The following is a 14858-nucleotide window of genomic DNA, read 5'->3' as shown; positions in this document are numbered from 1 at the left end:
CACATGCTGACTCTCACCCTTTAAACACATCAGTAGCTATTTGGAATATTTCTGGATTCTGCGACTATTTTCTCAATTATATCTTGTAAATTCATATTTCATTCCCACTAAAGTGGCTGCAAGCCTGGCCCTTTACTTCACTGGGAGTAGGATCTGGCCTATGTGATTATTTCAGATGAATTTTCCTCCAGTATACAATTATATCATCATTCATCTGCCACTTTGGTACCCATCCTTACAAGATCAAAATGGTTTTCACTTCTCATTTATTATAATGACATTGAGGCCTGATTTTCATGTATGCTACAGCCTATGTACATTATTTTGGCAGTGTAAAGCTGCTGTAGGATGGGAGTAACTAATTTACAAATGGCATCATGTTGAAAATGAGAAAACCGCCTGGTATCTGCTACTTCTGCTCTGGAAAACTGACAATAAAAACTACCCTTATAATGAAACAGGCCCTCCATTTTGTTTCCTTTCACAAAGTGCTCAAAGCTTATTGTTTCCTCCAGAATGTAACCCCAGGTTTACAATTCCTTATTCAGGTAAGTAAAGAGTTGCAAAATCAGGCTCATTACAGCCAATTTAATATATAATTAAGCTAGATTAAAAACCTTTTTAAAAAAAGTTCTTTTTTAGTAATTTTTATCTCCCAAACATTGGAGTATTAAAGACATTGCTTTAACAAGTCACTGAAAGGCAGTGCACATCTGGAATAAGGCAGAAAAGACAGAATAATACTATCCACTATTTAGGCTCTTATACTATGCCCACCACTTAATGCGTACAAGAAAACAGCCACATCCCTGAATAGGCTCAGGCTCAAAAGAGTTCTTTGGTGATCAGATAAATCTGCTGGCACCATTACCCCAAAAATGATTTAATAGCTACTGGCCGTTCTGCCTATTTCTTTTTAAAGGGGTCTGGTCCTACAATTGTAAACACAGGCACAATTCTTTTTGTGAATGACTGTGAAAATTTTACCTCAGTAAGGATAAAATTTTTATGGCTAGGGAGGAGCCAATGTCCTGACTGCAACAGCAGGCACAGCCCATTTGAAAAGGATCTAGGTCTTGTTGAACTGGTAGAAATTGGGAGTAAGTGGCAACTGTCAACAGGGGCAAAACAAGGTTTTAAAAATCCATGCATTTCCTGGCCTTTTGCATTTCCTGCCATCCAGATGCAATTAATCATTCCTCATCATTGACTGAGGATAGGCCTCATTTCAACTAGCTCCATAATTCTCTGAGCTTCTTTCTCAGCACTCCTAGACACTCTTCTACTACTCAATTAGCACTACAGTTCAGGAAGGCAAACATTATTATGGGTGCACTAAAAAATATTTCTACCACAGAGTTTTTATGATACTATTGTAATAAGCAGACAATAACTGAGCCTTGGATTAGAAGCCTTTGTGTTTAGTACCAGATGCTTGTCATTTTTTCTGCTTAGTGATAGATATGGGCAATCTTCAGTGTTTTGCATACTTCCTATTTGAAGCAGTCTGTAGAGGGCATCTTGTAATCAGGTCTGTAATCCTCTGACCTCCTCATCTGCAGCTTACATGAATGGTTTTAAAAATTAAATGTGAATCATTAATGAACAGTTTTGAAGGATTCCTTTTTATCTCCTAGCATTTCTTTTGTGTTACAAAGAAAGAGCACAGCAAAACTTAATATTTTCTATAAATAAAATAAATCTATAAGAAATGTTAAGAGAAGGAAAAAGGCACTAGGCCCAAAATGTCTATTTCCAAACTTCCTTTTCTAATTCATGACCTTCAGTGCTGTAGAAATTGGTACAATGCTCAGTTGCTTCCATTACCTTGTGTGTTACTTGTCACAGACTTCTAAAATGCCTTGGATAGATTTTCTTTTAAAAATTCTCTTTAAAACATAATGTCAAAGAGAAGAGACTGAATCCCAGAGTGGCAGGAACTGAGCATATTTCTTTGAATGGAATTGCAAACAGCACTGGCACTACAGGATCTCAGTCCAGTGCCCGTGCCCACTGAGGTCAAGGAAAGGACTCTGTTTCGGCTTCCAATTGATTCCTTAATAAATAAATAAGTAGATAACGTCAGTACTGCCAACCTCAACATTCAAAAATGAAAGCTGAGATTGTCAGTTACATGATTCCAGGAACTCAGTCTTTAAGAAAAACATCAAATCTCCTGAGACTTATGATTGTGCTGTGAAATTTGGCAATGGCGTTAGCTGTCCTTTGTGTTAGGCTGGGTTGCCTACCTGCATGTTTTGCTTGACTAAGTTGTTTTAGAGTATAAGAGTATAGGCCAAATCCTGCCTATTTTACCCACAAGAATAATCACAGGAAAGTCAATGGATCTACATGTGTGAGTAAAACAGAGGCTTTTGCCAGTGATAGGATCTGCCAATGATAGGATCAGAATTAACTTCATTTTCTATTTATGACAAATTTTATGTTAAGTTTTTTAATTCAATCTTTAACTCCCAATTGTGTGTAAGAGCCTGTCTTGGGAGTATTTATTATTGGCCCAGTTCTAAAGGGAATGGTCCCTTTGCCCTTTTCCAGTAAAAGAGATTGTTTTCTTCTCCTGTGCTTTGAAAAGACTTGAAATTATACTTCCCTCTGTGTTTTTTTATAGGAATACCCTTTGTTTGTGAACCGCCTTTGCTCTGTGAGGGTCCTGAAGGAGCTTCACAGCAAGATTTCAGCAACTTTGCTTCAAGCCTGGTTTTGCATCAAATTCCTGAAAGTGTCTTGTTGGGCAAATGCCAAGAATCCTACTAAGTCCTTACTTAAACAAATTCACAATTAAAGTTAAGCTGCAGCCTTGTCATAATTATGAAATTTTATTAGTATTTTAAATATAAATGCCTCTGACAATGAAAATGGCTATTTTGTTTATAAAGCAATTTCGGAGCTATCTGTATTTTCATCTTGCTGGCATCTGCTCTTCCTGTACCTCTGTAACCTGCTTCCTAATGCTGAATTGCTTTAGAAGGAAAATGTGCAGTCAGATGTGATGACTGAAGCCACTAAGTGCTTAATTTTGCAGTTGGCCTATGCCACAAATTCGAGGTGCTAAAAGTATCCATGCAAGGAAGTCTGAAAGGTAGAAGTTGTGATTCCTTCCAGTGACCTGATAGTTCTTTTAAATCTGAAATCCAACTGGAAAGTTGGTATTGAAGGGCAAAAGTAGTTGAGCTGATGAGCCTGATTTATCTGGTATGGAAATGCATGGGTCTGAGTGATCAGTTGTACAAGATAACCCATGTTTTTTGCAGTGGCTTCCAGGGGAGTTGTGATACCTCATAGGCCTGTGCAAAACAGCTAGTATTTGCTTCAGATTCAGCTGATTCAGGGGACAGTGATTCGATTTGGTGATTCAAATCACTGTCCTGAATCAATATGGCTGAATCTGATTCGGAATCTCTCAGGCCCATCCTCCGCCAGCTCTCCCAGCCCAGCATTGGCTACCCTACGTGCCCAGCTCTTGGCCTTTGGAAAAAAAAAGCCCCACTGGGTGCTGTCGGGCAGGGGGGCAATCCCCACTGCCCCACACTGCTAAATGCTGCATGGGGGGCTCGGTACGAACCCCCTGACCCTCCCCTCGTTCTTCCAACCCCCCATGGCTGCTCTGCCTGGCCCAGTTCTGGTCCTTTAAGCAAAAAAAAAAAACCCTGAGAAACCCCCAGACTCACTGTTCCCGCCGGCAGGCGGCAATCCCTGCTGCCCCCACTTCCCCACACTGCAGCTTCCTGCTGCAGCCACTGGGGACTGTCCAAATCATTGAAGCTCTCCAAATCTTTTCTGAAGATGTGGAGAGATTTGAATCGATTTCGACCTTTTAATGGGTCCCCTGATTTGATTTGGAGGAGATTCAGCCTGATTCGGTGGCTGAATCTCCTCCAAATTGAATCACCACCTGAAGCTTCACACAGACCTAGTACCTCAGTACTTTGTTGAATAAACTATAAAGCTCCAAAGCCTGTTTCTCCTTTCACTTCCATCAGTTCTTCATGGGTGTGACCCTCTTTCAGTGGAGCTACTGCTAATTTTCACACTCTAAGGCCTCTGTAAAAATCAGATGGCTGATACATGTACTCATTAGGGCTAGAGAGCAACTTTACAGACTGTCCAAAGCAAGGTAGCTCTGCTACAGAAGTGGGCCGGGCAATTATGTGACTCTACGGGGGCATCTGCACATATACTTTACTGTGGAATTGACTATTTACCTGCAGAGTAAAGTGTCAGTGTCTATACATGTGATGCCGTTAGGCTGGAATAAACTAATTAACTCCACTGTAGGATAGTACTGCCCAACATAAGAACTGTTCTACAGCAGAGTTATTTACTCCACCACACCACACATGTAGACAGCGACTGGGGCCGGCTGGGGCACAAGGATGCTACAATGTGGGGCCGGCCTGCCTGCCAGCTAGCACCCTTGTGCTCCAGCCAGCCCCTCTGCGGCATGTTGAGCCAGAGAAGAGCAGCTCTAAGCTGCCTCCTGGTCCCCTACCAGCTGGGTTTGTGCCACCCTGGCTCACTATTCTGCAGTCCCGGGTGCACATGTAAATGCTGTGCCTGGGAGCAATAAACTCTAGCACAATTTATTCAGCCATGCTAATTTCACATTTAGATGTGCCCTAAGAGTCGTAATTCTCTCCCTGGTTTCTCCATTAAGCTGGATGAGAAGGAATTTGCTACTGTCTGTGGCTATCAGTAAATCATTTCCAAATCTGTGCCAGCACTGAGACATGAAGTCAAAGGTATACTCTCCACATCTCCACAAATGTAGGCTCAGTGCCTCCTCACCAGAACCCTGCAAGAAACTGTGAAACCAGGAGACCTTCATTATTTCTTTGTGGAAGCTTGCAGGAGACATAGTATCCTTGCATTTAATGGTTAGAGTCAGAGACTTTGGCTATGATCTCACAGTGGTACAAATCAGCATGAGGCCCCAAAGGCACAACAATATACTGCAGAGGTACAGTTCTGTCTTCAAGAAGTAGGAAAAGGTTAAGTCTTTTTAATTTGTAATGATTCAATCTATTTTTTTGCATCTCTTAACTTATTCAAGACAGAAAAATTGTAATGAAGTTTGCATATGGTAGGATACTTCTTCCTAAAATGTTTTCAGTTGAACTAGATGCTTCATGTCCATCTGTCCCAGGGGAATTCACTGCAAAGGATTCTATGCTAGAGTTCCAATGTGAGAAAACAATGCAGTTCACTACTGCGTCTCAAGATATAGTGTATGGTATTTGGAGCTTAGAGAACCAGAAACAATTTAAGATCTATGAGAAATGGAGACACTATTTTTCAGTTTGTCTGACATCATTTTTATTTTAGTCTATGGAATTACATCCACGGTCCTGCTACATATCCCTAAACCTGAAGAAATTAACTTGCCCCCTGAACAGGGGCCTGAGGATGCAGATATAATAATCTCTCAATTGTAGATTTTATTACCAGAAATCATCTCATCAGAGTGCTGGTAGTGAGCACACATATTTGCCAGAAGGGGTCCAAGAGAAAAAGTCAAGTTAGAGAAGGCAGTATATCTTATGAAGGAAGTCCCTGGTTGTACTGTAGCTAATGAAAAAAGGGACTCAGATGCACCATAACTTTGGAACAAATGCAGCAATGCCTTATCCCTGAAGCATATTCAGATTCATTGCAAAAAATACCCAAGGCTGATCATTACAGACCTTATTTGGCCATAGGGAAGAGTAAAAATAAGGCATTTCCTAACTGCTCTGATAAATTTGTCACACTGGCTATGGACCACAGTAGCTAGCTGGATGCTCAGAAACAAGGAACTGTATCTCTGAATTTGACCGCAGTAGGCGGCTGGGTAATCATGAACAAGGAAGTGTTTCAATCCTCAGAGCAAGTAAGTGGTGGGGTTAAGAGTGGGGTTAGAATTATGAGAGGTAGTTTACCTGCTCAGCTCTAGGGGAGGCACTGTCACATGCCAGCATTTACTTAAGGCAGATTGTAAATTTAAGTTATTTTTAACCTTTCAATCTCTGAACTCTCTAGTTGCAAAGCACCCCTCCACATATTCCTATAGAATAGTTTCTGCTGCACACTCAGTTAAAGATGGTCAAATGATACCACCAAAGCTGCGGCACCTTAGCAGATTTCTGAAAGGACAAGGCATCATGCAGCTGTTTATATGGACCGTTTGCTCTTAATGGCTGCATCTATACATGCACTTTAATGCACATTAGCTTATTTTAACGCTCATTAAAGCCTCACGTAAAAAACTATGGGCACTTTACATGTGCTGTGGGATATGCTGGGCACTTTAATTAGTGAGCTGTGCTAATTAAAAGTGCCTATCCATCATGTGTATCAGTGTCCCTGCATGTCCCCGCACTGAAAAAATGGCGACAGTACGCTTTGAACTAAAGTTCATTGAACATGTTTAATTTCAAAGCACCCCACCACCATTTTTTCAGACACACTGGGACACTGATACACATGATGTGGAAGGCTGCTGGAGCGTGTCAGTTTCCGTGCTCCAGCAGACTCAGTAAAGTCTGCTGTAATGCACTGGTTTTCCAGCAGGTCAGAGCAAGCTCTGTGCATGTATATAGGAGCCCTATGCGTTTTACTTAATGTGCATTAAAATAGGTTAATGCATATTAAACATCACTTAAAAGTGTGCTCTTTAGTTAATGTGCACTAAGCCAGGCTACTGTGTATTTTCCTAGTACCTCACAATGGAAGTACTTGATTTAATGTACAGTGACTAAAGCACATAAATGCATGTGTAGACACGCCCAATGTCAGTTTGTATGATATGCCTACATTAACTGGAAACACAGTGGGTGGGGATGATCTCTTTACAGAAATTTTATTAGGCTATAACTAATTTAGTTATTCAGACAGCTTATGGTTTTTGGGAGCTTTTGAAAAAGCTTCAAAAAAATCTACCAAGTTCTGATGGTGGTATAGGGAAATGTATAATAAATTATAACAATACAATATTTGTTTATCTCCTATAAACACCATCTCCTATAGTATTCTGTACCTGAGGGGTTTAGTATACATTTAAAAAGATCTAAAAATGTTTGTCAAGTTGATATTTTATTAGTAACGAACAGACAGGGAAACAGGTACAATTAGGTAATTTTCAAAGGGTGACATAAACTCGTGATAGTGCAAAGCTGAACCCGTACTTTCCAACTTGGGCTCTGTACGTTCACCAGTAAATTTAATTTTTCACACCCTTTCACTCTAGTTTAGAGATGCTCAAAATCCTATTATGCTGAAAGAAAAATTGTCTAGATGTCACACTGCATTACACATAGTACAAAAAGACTATAATGCACTAATTACTATCCTCTTACTTGGTTTAAGACAGAATAAATTCTTATGTTTACTTGAAACCTAAATATAAATGAAATTATGATTTGGGTGATTCCTTCTCTTGTAAAAATATTTCTTTACAAGATACCATAACGTCATAACTATCCAAATCTGGTGTATCCATTTGAAACACTCAGAGATTTATGTTTTATCACAATGAAGCTGAACATGATTCTGAAAAAGATGAAGTGCCCCACACCCACACTGACTTGTGGGATAGCACCTTATAGGGCCATGCCCATGAGTGCCTGGTGCCTCCTGAATCTGTGGGGGGCACCCACAGAAGCTGTCGATAGTGACAGCCCTGTCTGGGGTGGGGGACCAGCCCTGCTGACAGCATTGGTGTCTGCTGTTGTGGGGGCAGCCCTGTCATGGGGGGCACATGTACCCCTGTGCACCCCCTGCCAGTCACCTATGGCCATGCCTTTAATTAGTGTGGCCTGAATCCATACTGATTCTGCAATCTGCTGCACAGCCAATGGAATCCCATGTGGACATCATAATTTGCAGGCTTAAACCCAGAAAGAATACCAAATGGAAATGATAACAAGTCTTGCTATTCTAACATTGAAAGCAAAACAAGGATGAAAGGCCTTCCATGAACAGAGAAAATGTCAAAGGTATAGTGCAGTAAAATTATTGCCACACCATTGGGAAGATTTGAAACTTACTCCCTCCAAAAGCTACGCTATAAATCTACCTATTGCTAGAATATTTTTCTTTACCGTAACAAAAATCAGCAACTGATATTTCTATTTCTGTAAAGTATTACAATTATTTTTCTATTTCTAATCCAAATGTGTCCTTAAATTTCTATAATTTCTATATGACACATCTTATACTATTACTATGTTGTATTTCAGGGATTACCTAGACTCTTTGTAATGCTCTTGGTCCTTTGTTAACACTCTTTGCTATCTATTCCTTTCTCTTAGCATTTATTGTCAGTTTACAAAATAGTACACACATGTCCCAGTGTGAAAACTGCCCATGGGCATTATACTCTTGTGTGATTCATTAACTGAAAGTACCCCAATAATGAGGTATAGAAGTAACATTACTCTCTTACAGCACAAGCTAACAGACATGCTATTTAATCTTTATTAAGAATTCATTAGGCTCTTGGCAGGCTTGTCTAGCACTGCTTGACCAGGTGATATACTAATGTGTAAATCATTGTTTAATTAATTTCCAAAATGTAAATTTCAGCAAGGTGTTCATTTTACAGTCATAATCTCCCAATGCTAGAGACTTTGCTCTCTAAATATGCCTCCTACTGTATTCATAGCAACACTGTTATCTCCCACAGTATAGTTCCCTTGAGTTTTCTGAAAGACACCTCCCAGTTCCATCTGACGACAATGCAAGCAGTTTCATAAGGACAGGGTTCAGTGAATTTTTAACCAGGGGATGAGCATAATATATACAGCTTTGAGATTTACTGAGTATTGAGATTGATGGTCAGAACATACTGTATAATAGCTAGATAGTATGATTCCTTAATAAATTGAGAGCAGAATTGAAACAGTACATTATCTTGATCCATCTTGTTCTAAAAGCACAAATCCTACTTTGCAGAGCTACTGTAAAGTAGCTATATGCCTGCATGGTCACATAATGTTCATTCCCAGAAACACATCCTCTTATTAATCTCCTAAGGATATTTTGTGCTGATATCCAAATAGCTACAGCTTCTATTCAACTAAGGCACCTCCAGGGCACTGCTGGCTATTTCTACTGAAAAAAAAATCAAATAGATCACTAATAATACATTCATGGGAATTTATCTACAAGAACCCCTTTTCCAATTCAAATTTGCCAAAAAATCCCAAACTAACAACAGTAAAAGCCATCAACCAAACAAAATATTAAAGCCATATCAACTGCATCTAACCCAGACAGAAAAAAGATTGGCGTGTAGCCTTTATGGAAACACAAATATATCAATATAAAAAGCCATTGGAGACATGTAGACTTTCCAAGCCTTTTGGAGATCTCATGCAGAAATCTCCTATCCACCTATAGTGGTTGAGAACTCATCTTGAAAAATGTCACTTCAGCTCTGGAAGAAACCTGATTTCTCTATGAATTGCTGAAATTTGGTACAGCCCTTTGGGGCTCTTTTTTTTTCCTGTTAAAAAAAATCAAATTATTCCACTAACTTACTTGACATGACACCTTTTTTAACAGACACTGGGGCTGACGGGGAAGAGATGAAGTGAAAGGCCATGGCCTGTTCCCAGAGGAAATTAATAGAGAATTTCCCCTCCCTTCAGCAGTGGCAGGGGGATCAAGCCTTTCCTATACAGCTCCATTGACTGATGCTAGTGGAGAGCCCCAGATTGCCGAGCGCTTCCGAGCTCATTCGGCTGTTTCCGAGGCTGCTCGGTCTTTACCACAGCTCCCGAAGCGTCTCCGAGCGTAGCCGAGCGGGCAGCCGGCAACCCCCGAGCACAGCCGAGCGCTCCCGATCTCCCAGCCCTGATCGCGGCCCTAGGCTGGGCAGGGCTGGGCGCTGTCCACCACCTCAACCGCCTGAAATCTCCTTGCTCCCGCGGCACAGGGCCCGGCAGCCGCCTCTCCCAGCCCGGCCTGCATCTCTTACTCCCGGTCCTGGGATGGATGCTCACAGCCCGTCCTCTGCAGAGGGGACCTGCTCCCGAGGGCCCCGCGAGGGGCAGCGAGAGCAATGGTGCAGCTCCCCGCCCTCCACACCCAGCTCTGGGCCGGGACCTCCTTTCACCATCACCCCTGGAAAACATCCTCTCTCTCTCTCTTTTCCCGGAGAAAAATAAAGGCACGGGGAGGCCATCGCCCTGCCACCCTGGGGACTGCTCGGCCATGGCGCCGCCAGGAAGAGGCTGGTCGTGTCTGCTCCAGTGAAAGGATTCCCCCCCCCCCCACACACACACAAGGTTTGGTGAAATGACACCCCCAGAGCCGCCCACTTCCCCAGCCCCTCCCCGCATCTGCTTTTCTGGGGGATGCAATGAGTCCAGCCAGCCAGGCTAGAGCTGAGCAGGAATATGTATTTGTTGTTATTTTACAGCAGCGCCTAATTAGCAAACGTGAGTGTGAGTGTGCGTGTGCAAAGGGGCACGGCACAACCCCTGTGCAGTCCCACACCAGCCGGCTTCATCGCTCCTCACTTGCACCCTGGCAGCCTCGGAGATTTCAAACACCGAGCTCGCATCACACCAGAAATGGTGGATGGGAGGAAGGGGAAGCAGGAGCAGGCTCCCGAGGTGGCCTAGGAAGGAGCTGGTTTCCTCGGTGGGTTTTTGTTTGTTTGTGTTTCAATATCCGGGTTTAATTTTAATTGGTGATCCACGGCCAAATTCATCTCGAATTAATTAAGAAGAAAGGCTCAAATCTCGGGTAAAAGGGCAGCGGCTTTGAGTGGCAGCGAGCTGCGCTTTAAATCCGCATTACAGACAGATTAAAAAAAAAAATTGCTAGAGAGCCAACCCCGGAGCCCATGTCAGGAGATCAAACACGGGTGTGTGAGTGTGTGGGGAGCGGGGGGGGGGGAGTGCCGGGAGATAAAAACCTGACATTAAGCTTAATTGACAGCGGTATGTTTAATGGCAGTGCCCTGGTTACATCTGTGCCATTCACATCGTCTTGGAAACCCACCTTCTCCCTCCGCCCTCCCGGTGAGGCAGAGAAACCGCACGAGCTCCAATTCAGCACCAAGGCCGTGAACAGCGGACACCTGCCCGCCGGCCGGCTCGGCCCGCAGCCCCGCCGCCTTCCCCGCAGAGCCGGAAAGCCCCGCTCCAGCCGTGCCAGACCCGGGGCAGCCGCCCCCCCCCGGAGCACCCTTCACACTTCCCCGAGAAACATGGCGGCCACAGCCATTCATACCGCCGAGCATCCCCCCCCTGCCCGTGCCTGGCACCCGCAAAAAAAAAAAAAAAAAGGCGGCGGGGGGGGGGGGGCGACGATACACGGACCCCCTTCTTGCCCCTCGGGTCAGATCCAGGATTTACAGCAGCCAAACAAGCCCCCACCCCGAAGGGGAGGGGGGGGGGAACTTACTTCATCTGCTTCACAATGGTGCTTTTCCCAGATTCTCCAGCCCCTGTTGGGACAGACACAGAAAGGAAAAGAGCTGGTGAGTGGGAGAAAATAAGGAGATCAAGGAGATTACCAAGGAGGGAGCAGCTGGGCTAATGGATGCGGGGTGGAGGTGGGGGGAGGCAGGGAGGGAGGAGGGGGTCGCTCCCCGGCAGGCGCCCGGGGCCGCGGTGCGGTGCGGTGCGGGGAGGGGGCCCGGCTTACCCAGCAGCAGCAGCTTGACATCCTTGGCGGCGCTGATGCCGTCCTCCTTGAGGTTCTTCTCGATCGCTTTGCTCCTCTCCAAGGCGGCTCTTTCCTCCGCGCTCAAGGTACATCCCATGGTGGCCAAGCAACCTCGGCGGGCTCCGCTCCCCTCTCAGACGCTCCGCGGGCGGGGAAGGCAAAGAGGCGGACACGACCCACCCCCGCGAGATCGGGAACCGCCGGCCGCCCCCCCGAGAAAAGCAAACGTGCGGCCGCAGACGCGGAGAGGACCCCCGGCGGGACCACAGCCCCCCGCGCCGGCCTTCCCCGGGCTCGCCGCAGGATCAACGCATCCGAGTCGGGTGCGGGGCTGCAGGCACCAGAGGCTGCGCGGGAGCTGAGCCGGAGAGGAGGAGGCGGCGGGTGAGGGAGGGTGGGTCCTTGTCCTGCTGGTGCTGCTGCCGACTGGGGGTCTCTAATGGGCGGCGGCGATGGCTGCGAGCGATCGCATCGTCCGGCGGCTCCTAATGGAGAGAGCGCGGGAGGCGGGGGCGGGAGTGCGCCACGGCTCCCCGCGCGCACAGGCTCGCCTGCCTCGCTGACGTCTGCCGCGCATGCGCCCGGCCCGCGCCTCAGCGCCGCCGCCTCAGTGGAGCAGGCGGGGCGGGGCGGAGCGGGGTGGGGCTGCGGGGGCAGGGGGACGTACCCCGGGGACTGGCTGGGGCAGTTCCCAGGGGTCTCCCTCGTGCCCAGGATCCGTGGGCGGAGGGGGGGGTGCAGCCCCCTCCTTTCTGCAGCTCTCAACAGCAGCCTTTCCTGCCCAAGTGGAGGGGGCCGCGCCCGATGAGCTTGTGAGGTCCCTTCCAGCCCCTCACGTCTTTGGATCCTGCTGCTCCAGGCGAGGTGTAGTGAGCACCCAGCCCTGCCCTGAGGCACCTCCTGTCCAGTCCCAGGGCAGAGGGGTCTCCCTGTGACCCCTATGCCCAGCTCCAGGCAGGCGAAGGCGGGGGTGCTGTGGAAGGGTCCTGCAGGGCAAGGGGCTTTGGGACAGCAAGTTGCAGGGAGTCTCTAACTCTTCAAACACTACCCCAGCCAGGCGGCTGGCAGTTGGTCCAACTGCAGATACCGCCCCAATAAATCTTTGCCTCTTTCCCATTTGTGGTCACCCAACCATGTCTTTGTCCCTAACAGGCCTCTTCTGTTGCTGGGGGACGGGATCTACTGCTAACTTCCACCTTGCTGTGAAGAAGCAGGGTTTGCAGCCAAGGCTCAGGGACTCAGGAGGCCTGGGTCAGATTCCAACCTGGGCCACAGACTTGTGCAACGCTGAGCGGGCCCATCTTCAAAGCAGGAAATCCCACCCTTCTTCCATCCTTTGCCTGTTTAGATTGTCCTCTCCTGGGGCCATGGACTGTGCTTTCATTATGCAAAGGTGCAGTCCCTGCCTTGGGTGCGGCCCTGCCTTGGGTGGGGCCTCTGAGTGTTGTCATAATCTAAATAATAACTGCAGGTTCTTTCAGCACTACAGGCCCAGGATAACCCAGTGGGAAATGAAGACAGGTTCACCATCCACCATAAGACTGCCAAAATCTGCCTTCTTGAAGTCCGGGACTTCAGTTCTGCTGTGATTTCCCAAACTCAAGAGGTTAGTTGGATAGGCCTCTGCAACCAGCAACTGGCTGACTTGGGAGTTCAGGAATGGTGGAGCTTCCTTAAGAAGGCATTTCTCACAGCCCAAACACAGGCCATCCCCAAGTGGGCATAAAACAGGAAAGGAGCCAATAGACCCGCTTGGCTCAACAGGAATATTAGAGAGTTTTGAAAAAGAAAAAAGCATATAAACAGTGGAAGAATGACTTGGTAATCAGAGAGGAATACACCTGTATTGCCAGGGCCTGCAGATACAAGACAAGGAAAGCCAAGGCAGGCATGGAGATCAAGCTGGCAACTGCAATAAAAGACAACAAAAAGTCCTTCTACAGGTACATAGGGAATGTCCAGATGAGCCCGCATGTGCTTCTTGCAGCGTCTCAAACCCCCTTGAGAAGCTGCAAGTGGCACATGCAGGAACGAGAAAATGTTCCCCATGCTGCAAGTTTGCAGCGTGAGGCAAAATTAGACCCCTGGATATCCAGGGGTCAAAAAACCCTGCAGAAAAAAAGCGGGTCAGGGCACGGTCCCAGACCGTGTCCTGAGGCAACCAGAGACCGGGTCCTTCATAGAGACCCTCTGGCTGCCAGAGTGTCTCTATGGTTAGCCCTCACCCTGGTGCTGAAGCACGCTGCCTGCCCATGAGGGCAGGTGCTGGCCCTGGGCTCTAGCTCCCCCTGGTTACAGATCCGGGAGGAGCCAGGCAGGGTTATTTTGCCCCAAGTGGCACAATTTTCCCCACAACAAAGTGCATGTCTGAGCACATGTGCTGAGGCAAAAGGCCCCGGCTCAAATCTGCACAGCTTCTATTTGACCTGCTGCAAGCACGCAAACAAGACAAGGTCAGGCTGTACTGTGGGACCCCTGCTGAATGCTGAGGGGTAGCCCAGAGTCAATGCCCATGAAAAAGCCAAGCTCCTAAAATGTATACTTCATGTCAGTATTCCTGAAATCAAATGGGGGCTGTTTACCTGATCAGAGGTCTGGGGAACATCAGGAAGACAACAAATTACACAAAATGAGTCTTGAACAGCCAAAGCACCCGAGTCCTGAAAGAACTGGCTGAGGTAATAGCAGCACCACTGGCCACATTGTTTGTTGAAGATCTGTGGAACTCAGGAGTGGTCCCAGATGACTGGAAGAAGGCCAACATGGTGCCCATCTTCAAGAAAGGGAAAAGGGATGACCCTTCAAACTATAAGCCAGTCAGTCTGACCTCAGTCCTGGGTAATATCTTTGAAAAATTAGGAAGGAGGTCACTGTTTGCAAACTGGAAATGAACGGGGTGTTAAGAAGCAATCAGCATGGCTTTGTTGAGGGTAGATCATGCCTGACAAACCTTGTGTCCTTCTACAACCAGGTAACTAGCCATGTGGACAAGGGACATGAGGTGGAAGTGATATACTTAGACTTCAGTAAAGCATTTGATTCTGTTTTGCATAGGATTCTCTCAAACAGACTTGAGGGTGCTGGACTTGACCAGTCTACAGTGAGGTGGGTGGACAACTGGTTTAGAGGCCACTCCCAGAGAGTTGTAATCAATGGGATGACCCTGGAGGGCCATCTCTGGT

The 14858-nt window shown here is 46.4% G+C and overlaps 1 protein-coding gene across 2 annotated transcripts in view; it reads right to left on the bottom strand.

The window, feature by feature from the left end:
• GNAO1 (G protein subunit alpha o1) overlaps positions 1 to 12252 on the bottom strand; it is a 408671-nt gene extending 396419 nt beyond the window's left edge. For both annotated transcript variants that reach the window (XM_090063850.1, XM_090063851.1), the window contains exons 1-2: positions 11656 to 12252; positions 11413 to 11455 (exon numbers count right to left, since the gene is read on the bottom strand). In XM_090063850.1, coding sequence (XP_089919976.1) covers positions 11413 to 11455; positions 11656 to 11773 — 161 coding nt within the window. In that variant the 5' untranslated portion in view covers positions 11774 to 12252. The remainder of the gene's footprint in view (positions 1 to 11412; positions 11456 to 11655) is intronic.
• Between the last annotated feature and the right edge of the window lie 2606 nt (positions 12253 to 14858).

The sequence above is a fragment of the Crocodylus siamensis genome, chromosome 9 (genome assembly GCF_052110815.1).
Source record: "Crocodylus siamensis isolate JL-2025a chromosome 9, ASM5211081v1, whole genome shotgun sequence".
Lineage (NCBI taxonomy): Eukaryota > Metazoa > Chordata > Crocodylia > Crocodylidae > Crocodylus > Crocodylus siamensis.
The sequence above is the reverse complement of the archived record's forward strand: the minus strand, read 5'-3'. Positions and strand labels throughout refer to the sequence as shown.